Here is a 17,451-nt window from a genome sequence, read left to right as displayed (position 1 = left end):
AAAGACTTGCCAACAACACACCGACACATTTTCTTTATTTGTTTGCCTGTGAACAAATCAGGAATCAGAATATATTCTCTGCAAGAATATGAGCACAAAGCAAGTATTCTGTGGAGGTTAATGTCTGCAGTTACAACGAGTAATTGTACTTAGCTTCAAAAAGTTGTGATAGATATTTAGAGGATAGCTCCAGAAAGTTAATCAGTTAAACTCCTTAGTTAGAGTAGAAATAACCCGGATTATCAGTCAGTCTCTACAGCGCTAGTGTGGGCTTTTATCGACGTTTATTTATATTTTGCCAAATAACACACAGCTTGTATAGTAGAGGATAATTAATCATACAACACTTATTACATAAACTCCATCATAAACAAAAAAAAAACAAATACAAAGAGAGAGATTTAATATATTTTTAAAAAGTTTAATCAAAGCATATAATGGTCGGGTCGCAGCAGCATTCATCCACAAAGCAGCAACAACACATGGCCGCAAGACTGCACAGCCAATAACACACCAATTTTAAGTTTAAGACAAACTTCTCTCACACTGATCTATAATATCTACATTGCAACATGCATTTATAAATTCCATAAGATCTTAAATTTCCAAACCTTGTATTAAAAGTTTGGTAAAGCTAATTATAGAAACAAAAATAGTCCAATGAAACTAGTCACAGAACACTTACAATCCTTCAAGAAAACCAACTTTCTTTCTTGGCGGTGGAGGTGGTGGTGGTGGAGGATAATACTGCGGCGGTGCTCCCACAGGAGGAGGCGGGCCTTGCGGGTAACTTCCCGGTGCAGGGTAAGGATAAGCATACTTTGGTTCGCTCATATTTTTGCTAAATGATCAAAATCACTCTAGAGGAACTGATGAACCTTATCAAAAAAATGGAAACAGAGGAAAATAATAATAGAGACAAGACTAGGGAGAGAGAGAGAACACGGATTGCGATCTTTAGAGTGTAAATGTGGGGCTATGTCGACGTGTATTTATATTTGCCAACGAACACAGCTTGAAAGATAAGTCTCATAATAAAGTACTAACAAAATAATAATGTATACTTTGGGTAAGAAGACTTTATTGGAGCCTTTGAGAATAATCTTGAAAGTACACCACCACCACTGTCAAAGTATAGGGAATCAATGCTCTTTGGTGGAACATTCTAGTGTGTGATGCAAGCAAAAAAAGGTGAACTAACGTGCTTGCTTTTGTTTCGGAGCTCTTCTTTGCAAAGTTTTCATTCGTTTACAATTGTCAAAAAAATTGTTTACAAATCAGTTTTCTTTAGGCATTTTTTTGAGAAATTCTCTAGGATAACTTTTTTTTTAAGTTTTTGTCATAAAAATATTTTTAAAGAAAAAAATAACCAAAATAAATTTTATTAGAAGATAAAAATACATTTATACCATATAGTTAACTAATCTAAACTTCAGGTTTAAAATTGACAGGTAAAATTTTGATGATAGAGTTTGAAATTTTTAAAAATTAAAAATTAAAATTTTCAAAATAATAAAGGATTATTTTATCATTTTTTCTATGAAAATTATTTTTCTGACAAAAACTTAAAAAATGACTATTCGAGAGAATTGTTTTTTTTTTTTTTTCACACCATACGGTTTGGAAAAAAAAACTCATGAAACAAAGTAAAAGTCTAACTCGATCTTCATTCAACAAAAAGTGGAACAAAAAGGAGTAGTCATTTTGTAATCTGCTTACACAATTTTTTTAATATGGTTTGGACATGGATGGAAGTTTGTTTTATCTTATTTTAGTGGGTTATCTTTTAGCTTTATTTTATCCAAGTCCACCACCACCATAGAGTGGCGCACAAGTTCTTCTTTCTTATAGTAGCATTGGCACTCGATAGCCACGGCTTTGGCACAAGTTGACTGAGTTGTGCTACGTGTCATGAAATGAATGGTTATATTTGGATTTAATTTTCTTGAGAAACAACTAGGGTGCCATGTAACACGGCACACACCTACTCCCTTCATTCTTTATCCTCTCTTCTCTATATTAACGCATGAAACATGCAACCAATCTTCTGCACGCAAAACCTCCTATTTTCTTTAACTTTAGACTCACCAAATGGCACCATTAGCTGCGATGTTCATGCTCTCCCCTCCTCTGATTCAGCAGTTACCAACAACAACAACAACAAACAATAATCTGCAGCCACAACCAGAACCTTCTCTGCCGGTGGTTAGATGTCATCTTCCGGCAAGAAGCTCATCAGAAAGTTCTGAAAGTTCTCGTTCCAAGTTTATGCTTTGGCTGTTTGGTGATCCTGCTACGTATGACAAGAGGTTCCAACGAGCTATTGAACTTAGTTGCTCCTGATGGAGATTCTTCATACTTTCTTCTTTTGTGTTGCTGTAAATGAACATATATAATCTCCTCCACATAATCTCATACCGTACGTTCTGTAATTTATACAATAATGAAACCCTTTGAAGATGTTTTGATTACTTTTTGATACATAACAAACTCTATTAACCGTATCAACTCAACCTAAACGGTTCTTGACACATCAAAACATTCCAAGAAGTAAGAAAAGAGTTTACTGTGAATAAACACGACCAAGAGTTTACTCCTGCAACATTTCTTCTACCTGATATGAAAAACTACATATTGTTTCATATATTAACTATAATTCAAACAATATGTGGAAATATTTATTAATTGAATTGTTATTTCGTAACTTACTGAAATATTTGTTACTTAGTTGTCAGCAATTCAAAAAACGAAAAAACAAAGGAAACGGTATTATTTAGATGCTTGTTCAAGTCATTAAAGAGGGTAATGATGATGAATGATTACAAGAATCTTAATCATTTGTAAAGCTTCTTGAATCTCCGACACGCCTCCAAGATGTTCTCTCTGTGACCAAAGGCGCTAACACGAACAAACCCTTCACCTCCAGGTCCAAACCCGCTCCCTGGAGTCGTAACCACATGAGTCTTCTCCAGAATCTCAGCAAACACATCCCATGAGCTTTGGTTCGGGAAGTGAGCCCAAACGTAAGGCGCATTCTTTCCTCCGTACACATCATACCCGAGAGAAGTGAATGTGTCTATGATTATGTTTGTGTTCTCTTTGTAGAACCCAACCACCTTGTGCATTGCCTGCAAAAAAGACCCAAGTCATATTACTTGTGTGGGAAGAAATGGGTTTTTAAGTTTTTGAAAATCTCTCTCTTAACCTCAAGTCCTTGTGGTGTAAGGCAAGCAAGAGCACCAGCTTGGGAGAGATTAGATGCACCGTTGAAACAAGTGCAGACAATTCTATTGAAGTCTTTTGCTACAGGGAAGCCGTCTGAATAGAGCAGCTGTTTGGGGATGACTGTCCAGCCAAGTCTAACTCCAGTGAAACCAGCGTATTTACTGAAGGAAGCTGTCTCCATAGCAACCTATCAAGCAGTTAAGTTGGAATAAATAAAATCAGTGTTCTAAAAATCGGACTAGGCACCCACCTAAACAATAATCCTCTCTATTATAAGACGCTTAACCACCGCCTAGCGATTTTTAGAACATCGAATAAAATAGACCTTTTTGGAGAGTTATAATTAGTCATCATCATTCTATTACCTCTTCTGCTCCAGGGATTTCGAAAATGGAGCGTGGATTGTCCTCAGACATGTACACTGCGTATGCTGAATCATACACTATGATTGATCCGTTCTTCTTTGCAAACCCTACTAACTGAGTCAGCTGCTCCCTCGTGGCAGCTGCACCGGTAGGGTTATTTGGGGAACAGAAGAAGATTATGTCCGTCCTGCTAACGGTGGATAAGTCTGGGAAGAAGCCGTTCTCTGGAGTGCATCTCATGTACTCAATGTTCCCATACTTTTGCACATCTGTGTTAAATTGTCCGGTCTGACCCATAATAACACTGGAGTCCACATAAGCCTGTTCTAGCAAGAAAAGAATCATTTAAGAAGAATTAGACAAGACTAAAATGCAGTTTGGTTTTAGATCTGTCCAATTACCGGATAGGAAGGATCTTGAACGGCAACTGTAACATTGGAACCAAACATAACCTGCAACAAGTGTAATCAAAGAAAGAAACAGTTGCTCAGTTTCATTGATCTTGCATCTGTTAAGGATGAACAGTCGGCAAATTAAACAAACCTGGAGACGGGAGATATCACATTTGGCACCATCAGAAACAAAGATGTCATCTTCACCTATGCCAAGGCCACTGTAGTATGTTTTGGCAAGCGCAGCTCTCAGTGGCTGTTCAAATGTGTGAAAACAAAGGTTTAGCTTGGATAAAAACTTAACAAACGATGCTAAAAATACGAAACAGATCTAAAACCATCTTCTCTTGGGTTTAGCATCAGTCCACAATAAAATAAAGCGACTTGCAAAAGCACATAATAATTAGAGAGTGGTGGGCACTGACCTTTGCACCTTGTTCAGCACCATAACCACTATATCCCTCTACTGTGGACAACTCATGCGCTTTCTGCCAGAGGAAACAATCATCAATCTCTATAATAGTAAAATAAAATAAAAAACTATGCTACCAGAACAATTTATATCAAGTTCTCATTGTTCTTCATACAAAAAAATATAGGAAAAGTATTTATTTTGTCAAATATGAATCATTGTGCATAGTAGCGCAGTATTAGTCAAAATCAGTTAAAGATATGTTGAGATAGGGTTAAGAAGGAGGTACATTTGCCATTGCAGAAGTGATCACTTCTGGAATTGGCTCAGTTGTGTCTCCTATTCCAAGGCTTATGATTTGCGCATCTGGGTACTTCAGCAAGTGTGCAGACCTTCTTCTTGCAATCTGTTTGCATTTCCCGAAAGAGATGAGCATCACATAGAGAGAGAGACAAAGTGGATAGTATAACTTATTGCACAGGTAACCCCAAAAGGGTATGGCTTATTCATAATGTAAGATCACTGCCAAACTTTTACAAAAATTTTACTGGGTACACACCAACATTTTGTTTATTAAAAAGAGGGAACAATGCATGTGCTTGAAGGAGAAAGAGTTATATATATTGAAATGAAAGCCATTCCTTCAAATATTTGCCAGCAAATTGCTTACAAGGTATCACAAATCTTAAGTAAAACAAGACAGAAATAGATACAAACCTCCGGGAAGAGGTAGCCAGCCTGAAGTTTTGACATGTTTGAATTCCGAGACACGTTTGTCTTATACTCTACAAACAAAGTAAGACAATATAACAGCAAAAAAAAAAAAAGAAAAACAAGATTAAGAGTTATGTGTTCAAAGAGCAAGAAGTATTACCGATCTTATCTTGAGGGGTTGCAACGCATTTGCACGTGTTGACCCGTTTGGCCATGGGTAAGCAAGCATTTCGAGTTCTGAAGAGAATGACAAATTAGTATAAAAGCAAACACAAGAGAAATGATGACAATGTTACTGTTACCAGCAGCTTCTGAAACTATGAATAAAAGAGAAAGATGATGGTTTACAGAGAAAATAGACTACAGACTCTGTCTCTTACTACCACCCCAACTCTCATCATCATTCTCTCTTCCGTGTTAAACGTCTCTTCCCACCACCCCCCCATAAGGCTAATAGTATTTAGATAACAAACACCTAACCAAACTATGGTTACTTGGAGAGTACTGCCTAAAGTAACTATGGTTACTTACTGTATCACCTTTGGGTCATCCACCGATCCTTATATCCATTTTAAACCTCTAAACCATCGTTTGTATCAGTTAATATCATCGCAAAAGCAAATGCATTGTTCAATGACCAGTAAACAGAATCCAACATTGGTTACTAGAATTGTGAGCTGTAACTCATATTCATCCTCTTAGAAAAAAATAGTCAACGCACCTGCTATTAAAACTCGAAGAGGCTAAGAAAGTGGATGAAGAAGAAGAGATCATAGAAGAAATTGACGACATTTTTCACGCTGAGCCTGAGCTCAAAATGGTTACTCAGAAAATTTGCAGACAAAAGAAACACGTGTTGTTGTGGGTTATGTAACGCATCATTAACCCTTGCTTAATTTTTTTTTTTTTTAATTTTTTTTTCTGATTAAAAAAAAAAAAAAAAACAAATCAATCGCGGTCCGCCACATCAGTGAGGCCCGTGAATACTGCAAAGCAATAGGTGCTTGTGATGCCTAATTAAGCGCTCCTCTTCCTTCTTCTCTTTCCTTTTGTTTTTTAATTAAAAAAATCTAAGTACCTCTTAAGCGCCCTTTCATTAATGGTGCTCTTAGTAATACTAGCAGCCACTAGGGTTCTTCTTCGGTTTGGTACTTTGGTGCGAGAGGGAAAGCAACCCGGTTTATTCCAACCATTCTCTCTATCAAACCAAACCGATATACCCTACCGTTCCGGTTTGGTTTGGTTTACCAGAAAATCTCTGAATTTAAAGGCGACGAATTAACCTTTTCTCTCCGCCTTGTGGAAAACGCCGAGGAATCAGAAAGATTCTGCGAAGCTTGATATCTGGGGAGTTCGATTTCGTGGTAAGCAATCTCCTCTTCGACGTTAATTATTGCTTCTCGAAGCAACCAATTTTGGATTGTCTTCTTCTTCGTTTTCTCGTTGATTTCGAGTCGTAAGAACATAGCTTTAGTAGGAAATTTTAAAGCTTTATGATTCTCGAATATATATATATATATATATAATAGTCGAATTGGATTGAAAAATACGAGCTTTAGATTCTTCTACCCAAGTTATCAGCTCCATCTTTGATCTATCACTTGTCTTGATTTGGAGATTTAAAGGTCTCAACTTTTTCGTTTGTTGCTTTTTCTAACAGGTGGGGAGTAGATGGATCTGGAAACTGAGAATCGAATAGCTTCGATTCTGTTGAGAGAAGCAGCGGAATTGAGGAGACAAGCTGAGAAAGAAGGAGTCCGAGCGTATCTTGAGAAGCCTAATGTAAGGCATCGACCTAACTCTAGGTTTCTCACTGCTACTGTTCTTGGTGTTCAGCAAGGTATCATCCTTTTTTTTACTCTTCCACTATGAAGCTGGGATTTTGATTATGTTGAGCATGTTTTTTTGTATGGAGAGATCATTGGCAACTTTTATATCTGCATCTGGAGACTGATCTACAATAGCTTCTCAGTCTTGTTAGGGTTGTGAGAAGGAGAAACCTTTCATGGTTTCATCTTTGTGTGTCTTAGCCTCTTTGTTATTACTGTTTAGTTTTTCTTATTTGGATCATCCGTATTGTTTTCTTGTCTGCCGAAGGGAATCTAGTCTTTAAGGTTTAAACTCTAGTTAACTATGTATTCTGATGTGTTGTGACTTTTGAGGTTCCAGTTGAACACTAGAGTTCATATTTGTTTAGTTCGTTCTCTTATGTGGTTACTTCCTTTGCGCCATGCAGCAAACAAAGCTGTAGAGACCGATGAGATGTGGAGGCTTCGACACGCAGAGATTGAGTTTGATCAGAGGCTCAAAAGAAAATCAAGAGAAGTGAGCAATGGCAGTGGCCAAAGTGAACAGGGCGATAGGAGGAGTTTTGTTAAGAGATGCACTTCAGTTGATGAGAATGTTGCTCGTTCTTCACCATCGTCAAGTCAGAGCAGAAATAAAATATGGCAACCCGATGGTGATGATAATGATGGAGAAGGGTTGGGAGATGTCGAGGTTGAGACTTTTCTCCAATCAAGGTATGTCCTTTAAGACTCAATCTAGATAGTAGATGCTGCCTGTTTATTACCTCTATAGTCATGAAACGAATTGGTAATCGGCTTTTCTTTATAAAACGTTTGATTTTGGTCTATGATAGGGTCAAGCGTGGCAGAGGCTCTATTGGTCCTAAGATGGATGAACCATTTCCTTGTCTTCATGTGAAAGAACCGTCAAGAACTTCTGATACAAGAGAATGCAAGTTAGTTTTACAGCCAGAGAGACGGCCTATCCTTAGACATAACACTGATTCTTCTTCTTCCGATGATGAGCGTACTCATAGAAAAAGAAAAGAGCATAAGCAGAACCGTAGTAAGAGGCACAAGTCGAAAGAGAAGAAAAAAGATAGGAAGGAGAAGAGGAGAGAAAAGAAAAAGAGGAAACATGGTAGGGACTAGGTGGTCTTCTTCGGACAAAAGCTATTGCACACGTTCAGAAGAGTGAGAGAGGAAAAAATGTTAATGTTGGGTTGAGTGCGAGAGAAAGTGGATGTTGCAAAAATGTTATACAAGAGATGGATACAGAGATTGTTTACTCCTACGATAATGTATGTTCAATATATATAAACCATTTTTCGTTTTAACCCCTTCATCACTCTGTATATCACACTGATAACATAAAACCATTGTATTACTTTCTAAAACCGCGATTACAAACATTTTTAGTTCCTACATTGATACAGCCGCATGACAAGTAACAGAGTACTCAGGCTGAAAACAAGGACATGACCATTCATTATCAGTGGTCATTCACTGTCACAAGTCTTCAAAATGGTGATCCGTTTCGTCGAAGATCTCCTCCTATAAACCCACAAACCCAAAATTATAAATCAGTCAAGTGAAGAAAGACTTTTTAATTTTTGATTTGGTAACACTTGTGGAAACATTCCTTACCTGCAGAAGTTCCTCAATAACATCTTCCATTGTAATGATACCAACAGCTTCTTCTTCCTCGGCTAGTTTAGGCAGCGGATTGCCATTTAAATGCAAGATGTCTGCGTCATTGTCCTTTGACCACTTCTTGGTCTTACTTCTCTTGAACGAACTTGCTCGGTTTGGAAAGCTCTTCCACTTCTGAAGCGATCTCTTTGTCCTTAGCATTCTCTCTTGAGGAGTTCCTTCACCATCAACATTCACTTGTACTTCCTTAACCCTCTCTGTTAAGACACAAAAGAAAAGATTCTCAAAACTTGAAAGCTCAGAAGCACCACATTTTTTCAACTAATGTAAACAGCTTACCGTCTTTAGCATCTTTACAAGGCAGTGGGTGGATTTTATCGCACTGCCTCACCACAACAGCCATATGGCTGAGTCCTTTCTGGAACTCATTCAATATGTCATATAAAGGCAAGGTTTCTGGTACTCTAAACAAAAAGCAAGACATCAGCTTTTCGGTATCACACTCAGTGGGATTAATAGTTTAGGTTCGGATACTTCACCTCGGAATCCTTCTTATTGTGACACTCTTGACAGGTGTTTCATCATCTGGATTGATAGTCAGTAAGTTCTTTACCTAATGATTAAAATATATGAATGGTTAGAAGCAGGGAAAGTATTTGTGTATGTGATTTAAAATGTGGAACTAATGCATGAGATTGAAAGTCACCAGAACAAGGCCGATGATGTTAGTTGGCTGCTCATAGTAAACTGGAACTCTGCTATGTCCTTTCTCAAGAATCAAGTTCATCAAATCCCTATATCAAAGAAAAAATCTTAGTATGAGAAGAACAGAGACTTTCTCAGAGGGATCACAGAACAAAACCTGTCTAGTTTGGCATTGATATCAATCACAAATATATCAGAGATTGGTGTCATTGCATCCTTGACCATTTTCTCAGAGAGTTCAAGAGCTCCTGCAATGATTGTGGTTTCGTCATGAGTCAGCTCTCCGCCCTTTCCAGCCTGAAAGAAACGAACAGTATGACATACAAGGGATACATAATAAACTTGACCATCTTGAAGATGGGATCAAATTGCATACCTCATTTCCATGAAAATCCACAAGTGTTTTCAGCTCAGCTCTTCGAAAAAGCGCTGCACGACGATGACCCAAAAGAAAGTCCAGCAGCTGGATTATTCAAAGGACCAAAAAAAACATATTATAATGGGTGAGGCACTGACCACTGAGGAGATGGGTGAAGTGTATTTACTTACCTTGCTAATCGGCCACGCAACAGGTAAGCAGACAAAGACTAGGACACGGACGAACGGAGCCACTGTTGCACCAATGGCCAAACCATAACGTGAACAAATTGACTGAGGTATAATCTGCAGTTACAGTAAAGCCAACAATCAATGTTAACATCTCAGGACTCAGATACATAAACATGACTGAAAAATGCTCAGAGGCGGTTTTCCGATTGATTGTTATAACAGGAGAGGCTAATCTTACCTCACCAAAGAGAAGAATCAATGTAACTGAGATCAAAATGGCACCCCATGCCGTGACAAGAGCATCAAGAAAAATAGGAAGCGTCTGAAATGAAAAAAAAATCATTACTACCAAGACCTATAATCACACAACACAGGAGAAGGCGACGTTTCAACATTACCTCCATAGCAGCTGCATTGCATACAAGTAGAGTGACAAGCAACAGATGCTGATTCTTCACCACTGGTAATATCTTTTCTGCAGGAAAAAAAAAAAAGGAAAACACTTTCCATCATTACCATAAGATTTTTCATGATGCTAATAACAGCAGCTGAGATCATTGATAGTAAAAACCGATTAAAAGGGTGTTCTTGTATTGATCTAATAGTTTAGAAATAAGATCAAAATCATCAATGTTCTTAACTAACACGCTACTCTACAACAGAATAACAAAGAAACCAAACTCCACCCAACTTTGGCAGATGCGCTTGGAAGTTAAATCAAAACTGTCAATCAATCAATGAACATCACAAGCAAAGAACATAGCTAACTACAACTGCACAAAGCTAAATCAAAAACTTCAATTGGTGAAAAGTATCAAACTTTATTAACTATCTGCAAAACCCATACGAGTAAAAAAAAAAAAAGAATCAAACTTTAAGAAGATGGCTAACTACAACTGCACATGTGTAAGCTAAATCAAAAGTATCAAACTTTATTAACTATCTGCAAAACTTATAAAGAGTAAAAAAAAAAAAAAAGAATCAAACTTTAAGCATCGAAAGTAAGAAGCTTTTTACCAGCGTATTTGCGATGCTGGGGAGTACCGGATTTAGCGAGAACCTCGAGATCAACGAGACTCAAGGACATAAGACCCAATGTCAAACCAGACATGAGCCCAGCGAACAAGACGAGAAACGCTATCACAGCTATGTGTATGAAGAAGTTCGCCTCGCAACACACAAGCTCCGCCGCCATCTTTACAGCTTCCCTCAAGAAATCAGAAAACACACTAAACCCTAGCTCACACTCACAGACCTCTCTTCATCGTCAGAGATATCAAAATCAGAATAGGAAACTCGATTAAATAACGGACAAAGTTGTAAGCACAGATTAAAATAAGGTGGATTTTGCAGAGAAATCGAAGCAAGGAGATGATAGAAGCCCAAGAGCTCGTGCGGTGGAGATACTCTGCATATGCCAATATAGTATTATAGGGGCCTGGCACTAGGATGTTTAATGACAATCGTACCCTTTATCTGAGCGCGACGTACCTTAAGTGAGAAAGGGTGTTTTGGGGAATTCATCATTTGTAAGAGAAGTCCTTTTTTATTTTTTTTGCTGACGCAGCATTAGCTGTTTTTTTCCCGCTACGGACAGTATTTTGATCCGATACGGATTCTCGCACACTACCAAATACTTTTTCTCTGTGTGTATGTCGTTGTAAACCTGAATGATGTAGCATAGTACCATAATTAAGTATATTTTCATTAAAAAATATTTGTATATTGTTTTTTAACTTCATTATTAGTATCAAAATTTGTGTTGACAGTTTATATGATTCGAAACAAAGCTTTTCATTATTAGCCACTTGTTAGGTCGGCAAGTATCTTTTAAACTATTGAGCGAAAAGGATACTCAAGTTCCCATACAATATAGGAGTATCAAGGGCCGCTGCTGAGATTTAAGGGGCTATAGTTGGTTTTTAAAAAATTTCAGTTAAAAATTTTTTTTGGTAAATTTTGGGACCTAAAAAAAAATTTTTGGAGGTTTTTTTCTATGTAATTTTTTCTAAAATTTTTAGGATTTAAAACCAATGTTTCGTTAGGCTTTGCTCAGGACCGTTCCCGGGAGTATCTCATTGTTTATTTTATGAGAGTCGTGCATTTCCTTTAGCGAGATATCATATTATAATTCATTCGTGACAACAAGGAAAAAGGATGAGTTAGGGCCTTACTGACAGTGGCAATATTATATGGATATTGTCCATTAAGGCCCAGCCCGTTTATAAACCCGGCCGAGTGACGTGTGCGGTGTGGCAAAGTCAGGTGTAAGTAACAATGGTCGGTCGAACCTTCATCATTTGCAGGCTTGCAGCTATGATCCTCCTCGTAATATTTGGGGCTGTAAGAGCAGGATTAACGCTGTCTTTAGATGGGTTTCTTAGTGTATTTATGATTTAAAGAAAAAGAAAAATTGTAATTACCACAAAAGATGTCTCTTAATCAGGCGATGGAAGATCCGTATCTTATAAGACACGTGTCACTATTAAAAAAATTGGAAGTCTTTCGTCTCTTCTCTTCCTTTCTATCTCTTCCTCTCACATTCTCTCTTTCCCTCCTCCTCAATTTTCCTATAAAGCTTCGAACTTTAAGCTCTCCTCCTCATGGGTTCTCCTTGTTTCTCTCCCTATATTGGTTTAAAGCATATGGGCATCTCCATCTCCCCGAAATCTTCGAACCCAGGTGTCAAATTTCTCCATCTCGTCACAAAGTTGATTCCTTTTTATAATGTAAGAATTTGTTCAGTTTTGTGTAACTGAGTGGTTTTTGTTGTGCAGAGAAGAAGAGAAGATGTAGTAAGGGTTTGGTGATTCGTGCGTCTTTGTTTGGCGTTGGAGCACATGAGGCTTACAGGTCATGAGAGGAAGGAGAACAGTGAAGATATCAATCTACGACATTGTTGTCGGAGATGTTATACCTCTTAGAATAGGTGACCGGGTAAGTATCTTTTGTCAATATAAACATCTCTGGAGTCAAAGCTATACTACACTTTGGCCTTATGTATTGTATCCATCTGGGTCCCTGCGGATGGAGTGCTAATTAGTGGTCATTCTCTTGCTATTGTGAATCTAGCATGACGGGTGAAAGCAAGATTGTGAGTTCATCATGATTCTGCTTGTTCAATTATGTATCCTCTTTCCTCTTACTAACACTGTCTCTTTATTGTTTATATGGTCTTCAAGAAGTCTTAACACTTCCTTTTTTGGTAATCTTATAACAGGTGCGGTTAAACGGTCTTGCAACCTTCATCGGTATAGTGGGGCTCACGGTGGCTCTTGTTGTACTGGTAGCTCTTCTTGTGAAGTAACCTTGTTAAATAAAAATATAGTTCTTCTGTAGCTTTAGTTATCTCTTGTTGATCATTTTATGACCACATTTCATTTGCTAACAGGTTAGGAGGCTTTCAGCTTGTGAAACCATGGGTTCAGCAACAACAATTTGCAGTGATAAAACTGGAACTTTAACTTTGAATCGGGTCAGTATCTAGTGAAACTCATGACCATACCCCTCTAAAATGACAGATGACTGTGGTTGAGACTTATACTCGAATGTTCTTGTGGTGTCTCTCTCTCTATGTATTTTGTATTGCCACGAGAAGATGAACATGTCTATGAGGTTCATCGTTCTGATCACCATGTCACCAGGTTCGTTCCCTCCCTTACAGCTCACTCTTAAATGAACATGTCTTGATTCTGGTTGGTGTTAGATATATGGTTAGTGTTAGTGTTAAATGTGGTTAGTGAACATCGTTCTGAACATCGTAGTGAAGCTTGTAATCTTGTGTATTCATGTGTCACGGGAGCTTGTAGTCTTGTAATCTTCTCTATATTAAGTTTTGGTAAAACCAAACAATTTGATCGCAAATTTTCTTGTTCTCTCATTTTCTATATATAAAGTCATATTCTCTTCTCTCTTTCTCTATAAAGTGTTAATTATTTTCTATATAAACCAAACAGTTTTTTTTTTTAAAACCCTTAATTAAAAAACTAGCATTGGAGCACGTAAATGGTGGATCTCTTAATATTGTCTCTTAGCTCACTTTAACTACTAAAAACTATTAAAAAACATTAAGAGACCCTAAATGGATCTCTTGGATAATCATGCTCTAAGACTTACTATATATATATATATATATTCTCATTATATATATGACCATCATCTATCAAGATCGTGCATGCATGCGATGATACCGACCATCATCTATCAAGATCGTGCATGCATGCGATGATGCCAACGTGCATGTGGTCATATGTGTCTATGATCCTCTCTCTGCCTTTTAAAACAGAAGTCCTCGCTATATTTTCATAGCGCCCTGAAAATGAATGTTGTTGTAGCATTTAGTCATTTACCTATATAAGAACTCATATGGACTAGAAAAACATGCACAGTACCAAGTACCAAGGCTCGAATGTTCCGTTTTGTATTTATATTTTCTGTTGCCCTTATATATTTTATTCAAATGGAGCTTAAAATTTTAATCATCTTGACCTAAGATAAAAAGAGAATATTAACTGTGGAATCAAATGAAGGTTGTAGAGTACCGTCTAAGAAAATTTGTATGCTTTTGCGTCTTGGCTTATATAACGTCACCACCAAAAAGTTGACAAACGGATAATTGATGAACTGAATAAGTAATCACAAATTAATTTAAAAAATCGTGATGGCTATTGTATCATCTATAGATTGTTTGGCCGTCATAGATGAGAATATACGAAAAACGCAGCGATGTGAAACTCCAACAACTATATGTAATACATATAATTAAAGGATTTCTTAATTTCTCTGAAGTATTAGTAAAAAAGTTCGAATTGACGTTCGTCCTTCTACCCACATGTTCTAAATAATCGTCCTTTCATCCTCAATTCACCTTTTTTTAAGTACATCACCATATCGTAAACATAGGTTTTTTTTTGCTATCTATAACGTATATACTATATATAGAATCTTCGGAAATGTATAATCTATATATATTTCGGACTTGAACATTTTGACATAGTTAGTGATATTATTCAACGAGTCATCGTAGAATGCGAAGCATCAGCACATTCAAATTCCAATTTCATTATCCACTACAGTTAATATGTGAACACATGTTAGAGACTAGAGAGATTAATGACCAATTACCTTGAACTCTTGAATATGTCATATGTTCTTAATCAATTGGCCAACTATATTAGACCGCAGACGCATACTTTTCAAATTTTAATTACGTAAAATTTTGTATTTGTTTCTTTGCAAGAAAAAATAACAATATAAATTAAAAACTACAAGTGTGTTTCGGGAAATAAAAAAGGTTCAACAAGGTTCCATGCCAACTACTATATAACTCGGCTACAATCCTCACTTTAAAATCATCCAAAATTTCAAAACTCTAAACGTCAGAAACAAAAAAGATGAAAATCTTTAACCCATCTCAAAACCTAATCTTAGCCACCACCATTTTCCTACTGTCTATTGTTCCTCTAAGAGCCCAAGACAGGCCACAAGACTTCTTGGCAGCTCATAACCAAGCCCGAGCCGAGGTTGGGGTGGGTCCTTTAAGGTGGGACAACCAGGTGGCTGCTTATGCCCGTAACCATGCGAACCAGCGTAAAAGCGTCGGCTGTTCCATGGAACACTCGAGTGGTGGGCCCTATGGAGAGAACATCGCTTGGAGCAGCGGTAACCTATCAGGCGTCGAAGCAGTTGAAATGTGGGTGAAGGAGCAATTTGACTACGATTATGAGTCAAACACATGTGCTTGGAACAAAGTGTGCGGCCACTATACGCAGGTTGTGTGGGAAAACTCGGTGAAGTTGGGATGTGCAAAAGTGAGATGTAACAATGGTAATACCTTTATTACTTGCAACTATGATCCTCCCGGTAACTGGGTTGGTCAGTGGCCTTACGGAGAAACAAAAATTAAAACCATCATTTGAGTATGTTTCGAAATATATGTTATACACATGTATGTACGGTACTGTTTCTAAGTTGTTTATCCATACCAATCTTCTGTTGTCAGCTAATAATGATTGGTTTGTCCGGTCCGGTTCTCGTTTGTACCATATATATACCTGGACTTTTATAATGAAATAATAAAATGCAATGCTACGGCACTTGCTTTGTTTGCTATATGTATAAATCTTCTTTTTGTTCTTCTGTTTTATATGTAAACATATATTTAGGGTATTTTTATATACAATATTATAATGTTGTATTTAATGAAGAAAAACTCGAGATTTCTTTTAACAACGTATTTCATTTTTTTAATTCTCTTGTAAATTGCAAGATAGTTAAGAGTAAAAATGTCAAACACAAATGTTAATTTTCTTATGTTTGCTCATTATTAGAATATCATTTTACTTGTAAATATAGTGTAAATATATCTCTATGATATATGTACTTAGTCAATCAGAACTCCGCAGTTCATCACTAATGCATCGGATCCCATCAGAATTCCGCAGTGAAGCGTGGTTGGACGAGAGTAGTACTAGGATGGGTGATTTCTCGGGAAGTCCTCGTGTTGCACCCATTTAAAAAATATGTGTTAAAAGAAAAGTCAATCAAAACTACTTAAAGGTTATCTTTAACTACTAAAAGGAAAATTCCATTAAAATCACTAAAGAGTTACCTATTAATATATACATATATATTCAGAAAACAAAGGTTGAATTATCTAATTAAACCCTATATATATACTTCTTCATCTGCGCATGTACAAACTATTCCAATGAATGGAGAAATAACAGTGTTACATGTAAATTGATATGCTACCTAATTCATATTAAAGTGATTTGTAATTGATTGTGGATGGATTATTCGGGAGATAAAACTATAGAGAAATAATGTGAATTTTAGATAACATGAGCCAGACGGGACAACGTTTATTTGCAATAATTAATATTTTTACATTGACATCGTCTGTAAAGGCACGTCATCCGGCTGCTTTGGCAAGGAGACTGCCATAGACTGTAATATTAAAAAAATAATATGCCAGTTTTTGTTCTATTTTCTTATAATAATTTGGACACTTCTTCGTGACAGGATTATGAGAGAATAATATGCCAACTACTTTCAAACCTCTAGCTGATTTTTGTTATATCCTTTCCAAACCTTTAGCTTAACTTTGTAATATGGTTTCTACTATTTAACGATGAAGACTGATTCAAAGCAGCGACTCTTTCCCAGTAGCTATTTAGGATCAGACTGGTTCAAACGCAGCGGTTGCGGAAGTTTGGGGATGCGGATAGTTGTAGTTTTTAGCGGTTTTAAGAGATTTGTACGACTGATTATACAGTTAGAAATTAGTGCGTTTGCGGGATACTTACGACTGGTTAACTAGCAAATGCAGCAGTGGTTACACTACAAGAAAACACAAGTTTAACGAGGAAAATTAACGAGGAAAAACAATCCTCGTAAAAATACGTCGATTTTGCGAGGAAATTACGTGGAAAAATAAAAGCATCGTTATTTCCTCGTAACGTTACGACAAAAAAGTTTCGTCGTAAAGATGATGTAAATTGACGTGGTTTTTACGAGGAAACACTATTTCCTCGTAAATACGACGTAAACTTTGTGAGTTCTTTAGAATTAGTTTACGTGTACTTAACGAGGTAATTTTGAATCCACCACCAAGTTAGCTTCCTTCCATACCCTCGGATGAGAGATTC

The 17,451-nt window shown here is 37.0% G+C and overlaps 6 protein-coding genes and 1 long non-coding RNA gene across 14 annotated transcripts; 4 read left to right on the top strand and 3 right to left on the bottom strand.

Moving 5' to 3' along the window:
- Positions 1-267: 267 nt before the first annotated feature.
- On the bottom strand, positions 268-975 carry LOC106295913. The gene is made up of 2 exons (XR_001261069.1): positions 686-975; positions 268-494 (listed from the first exon to the last, which is right to left on the bottom strand). It is a non-coding gene; the product is annotated as an uncharacterized LOC106295913 (long non-coding RNA).
- A 1,011-nt stretch (positions 976-1,986) lies between these two features.
- LOC106295921 lies at positions 1,987-2,471 on the top strand. The gene has a single exon (XM_013731935.1). It carries the CDS (start codon positions 2,092-2,094, stop codon positions 2,341-2,343), a length of 252 nt encoding a protein of 83 aa, XP_013587389.1. The 5' UTR covers positions 1,987-2,091; the 3' UTR covers positions 2,344-2,471.
- Positions 2,472-2,745: 274 nt separating this feature from the next.
- LOC106295275 (LL-diaminopimelate aminotransferase, chloroplastic) lies at positions 2,746-5,929 on the bottom strand. 3 transcript variants are annotated; one of them, XM_013731134.1, is made up of 10 exons: positions 5,830-5,929; positions 5,269-5,345; positions 5,112-5,179; positions 4,684-4,800; positions 4,408-4,470; positions 4,134-4,238; positions 3,992-4,042; positions 3,591-3,911; positions 3,206-3,412; positions 2,746-3,128 (listed from the first exon to the last, which is right to left on the bottom strand). In XM_013731134.1, exons 1-10 carry the CDS (start codon positions 5,898-5,900, stop codon positions 2,835-2,837), a joined length of 1,374 nt encoding a protein of 457 aa, XP_013586588.1. In that variant the 5' UTR covers positions 5,901-5,929; the 3' UTR covers positions 2,746-2,834. The 3 variants fall into 3 exon arrangements, with proteins under 3 accessions (XP_013586588.1, XP_013586597.1, XP_013586603.1); XM_013731143.1 differs by lacking the exon at positions 5,830-5,929 and adding an exon at positions 5,457-5,525; XM_013731149.1 differs by lacking the exon at positions 5,830-5,929 and adding an exon at positions 5,411-5,482.
- A 461-nt stretch (positions 5,930-6,390) lies between these two features.
- Positions 6,391-8,232, top strand: LOC106311893 (protein FAM133). Its single transcript, XM_013749221.1, has 4 exons — positions 6,391-6,472; positions 6,769-6,948; positions 7,345-7,630; positions 7,750-8,232. The coding sequence occupies exons 2-4, from the start codon at positions 6,780-6,782 to the stop codon at positions 8,045-8,047; spliced, it is 753 nt and encodes a 250-aa protein (XP_013604675.1). The 5' UTR covers positions 6,391-6,472; positions 6,769-6,779; the 3' UTR covers positions 8,048-8,232.
- A 26-nt stretch (positions 8,233-8,258) lies between these two features.
- LOC106311883 (DUF21 domain-containing protein At4g33700) lies at positions 8,259-11,210 on the bottom strand. The gene is made up of 11 exons (XM_013749210.1): positions 10,820-11,210; positions 10,201-10,277; positions 10,041-10,124; positions 9,803-9,916; positions 9,630-9,716; positions 9,411-9,550; positions 9,255-9,342; positions 9,088-9,161; positions 8,888-9,012; positions 8,543-8,805; positions 8,259-8,449 (listed from the first exon to the last, which is right to left on the bottom strand). The coding sequence occupies exons 1-11, from the start codon at positions 10,995-10,997 to the stop codon at positions 8,405-8,407; spliced, it is 1,275 nt and encodes a 424-aa protein (XP_013604664.1). The 5' UTR covers positions 10,998-11,210; the 3' UTR covers positions 8,259-8,404.
- A 1,107-nt stretch (positions 11,211-12,317) lies between these two features.
- Positions 12,318-13,677, top strand: LOC106295625 (calcium-transporting ATPase 9, plasma membrane-type-like). Of its 6 annotated transcripts, none has more exons than XM_013731591.1 (6): positions 12,318-12,484; positions 12,580-12,737; positions 12,818-12,896; positions 13,023-13,088; positions 13,194-13,277; positions 13,401-13,677. In XM_013731591.1, exons 3-6 carry the CDS (start codon positions 12,876-12,878, stop codon positions 13,479-13,481), a joined length of 252 nt encoding a protein of 83 aa, XP_013587045.1. In that variant the 5' UTR covers positions 12,318-12,484; positions 12,580-12,737; positions 12,818-12,875; the 3' UTR covers positions 13,482-13,677. The 6 variants fall into 6 exon arrangements, 3 of the variants coding, with proteins under 3 accessions (XP_013587045.1, XP_013587050.1, XP_013587036.1); XM_013731596.1 differs by having other exon boundaries at positions 12,580-12,739; positions 12,875-12,896; XR_001261030.1 differs by having other exon boundaries at positions 12,580-12,739; positions 12,875-12,896; positions 13,023-13,105; positions 13,194-13,677.
- A 1,464-nt stretch (positions 13,678-15,141) lies between these two features.
- Positions 15,142-15,915, top strand: LOC106294895 (pathogenesis-related protein 1). Its single transcript, XM_013730593.1, has one exon. It carries the CDS (start codon positions 15,196-15,198, stop codon positions 15,718-15,720), a length of 525 nt encoding a protein of 174 aa, XP_013586047.1. The 5' UTR covers positions 15,142-15,195; the 3' UTR covers positions 15,721-15,915.
- The last annotated feature ends 1,536 nt before the right edge of the window (positions 15,916-17,451 follow it).

The sequence above is a fragment of the Brassica oleracea genome, chromosome C1, assembly GCF_000695525.1.
Source record: "Brassica oleracea var. oleracea cultivar TO1000 chromosome C1, BOL, whole genome shotgun sequence".
In the NCBI taxonomy this organism is placed as follows: Eukaryota; Viridiplantae; Streptophyta; class Magnoliopsida; order Brassicales; family Brassicaceae; genus Brassica; species Brassica oleracea.
Note: the sequence above shows the minus strand (reverse complement) of the source record. Positions and strands in the feature narration are given on the sequence as shown.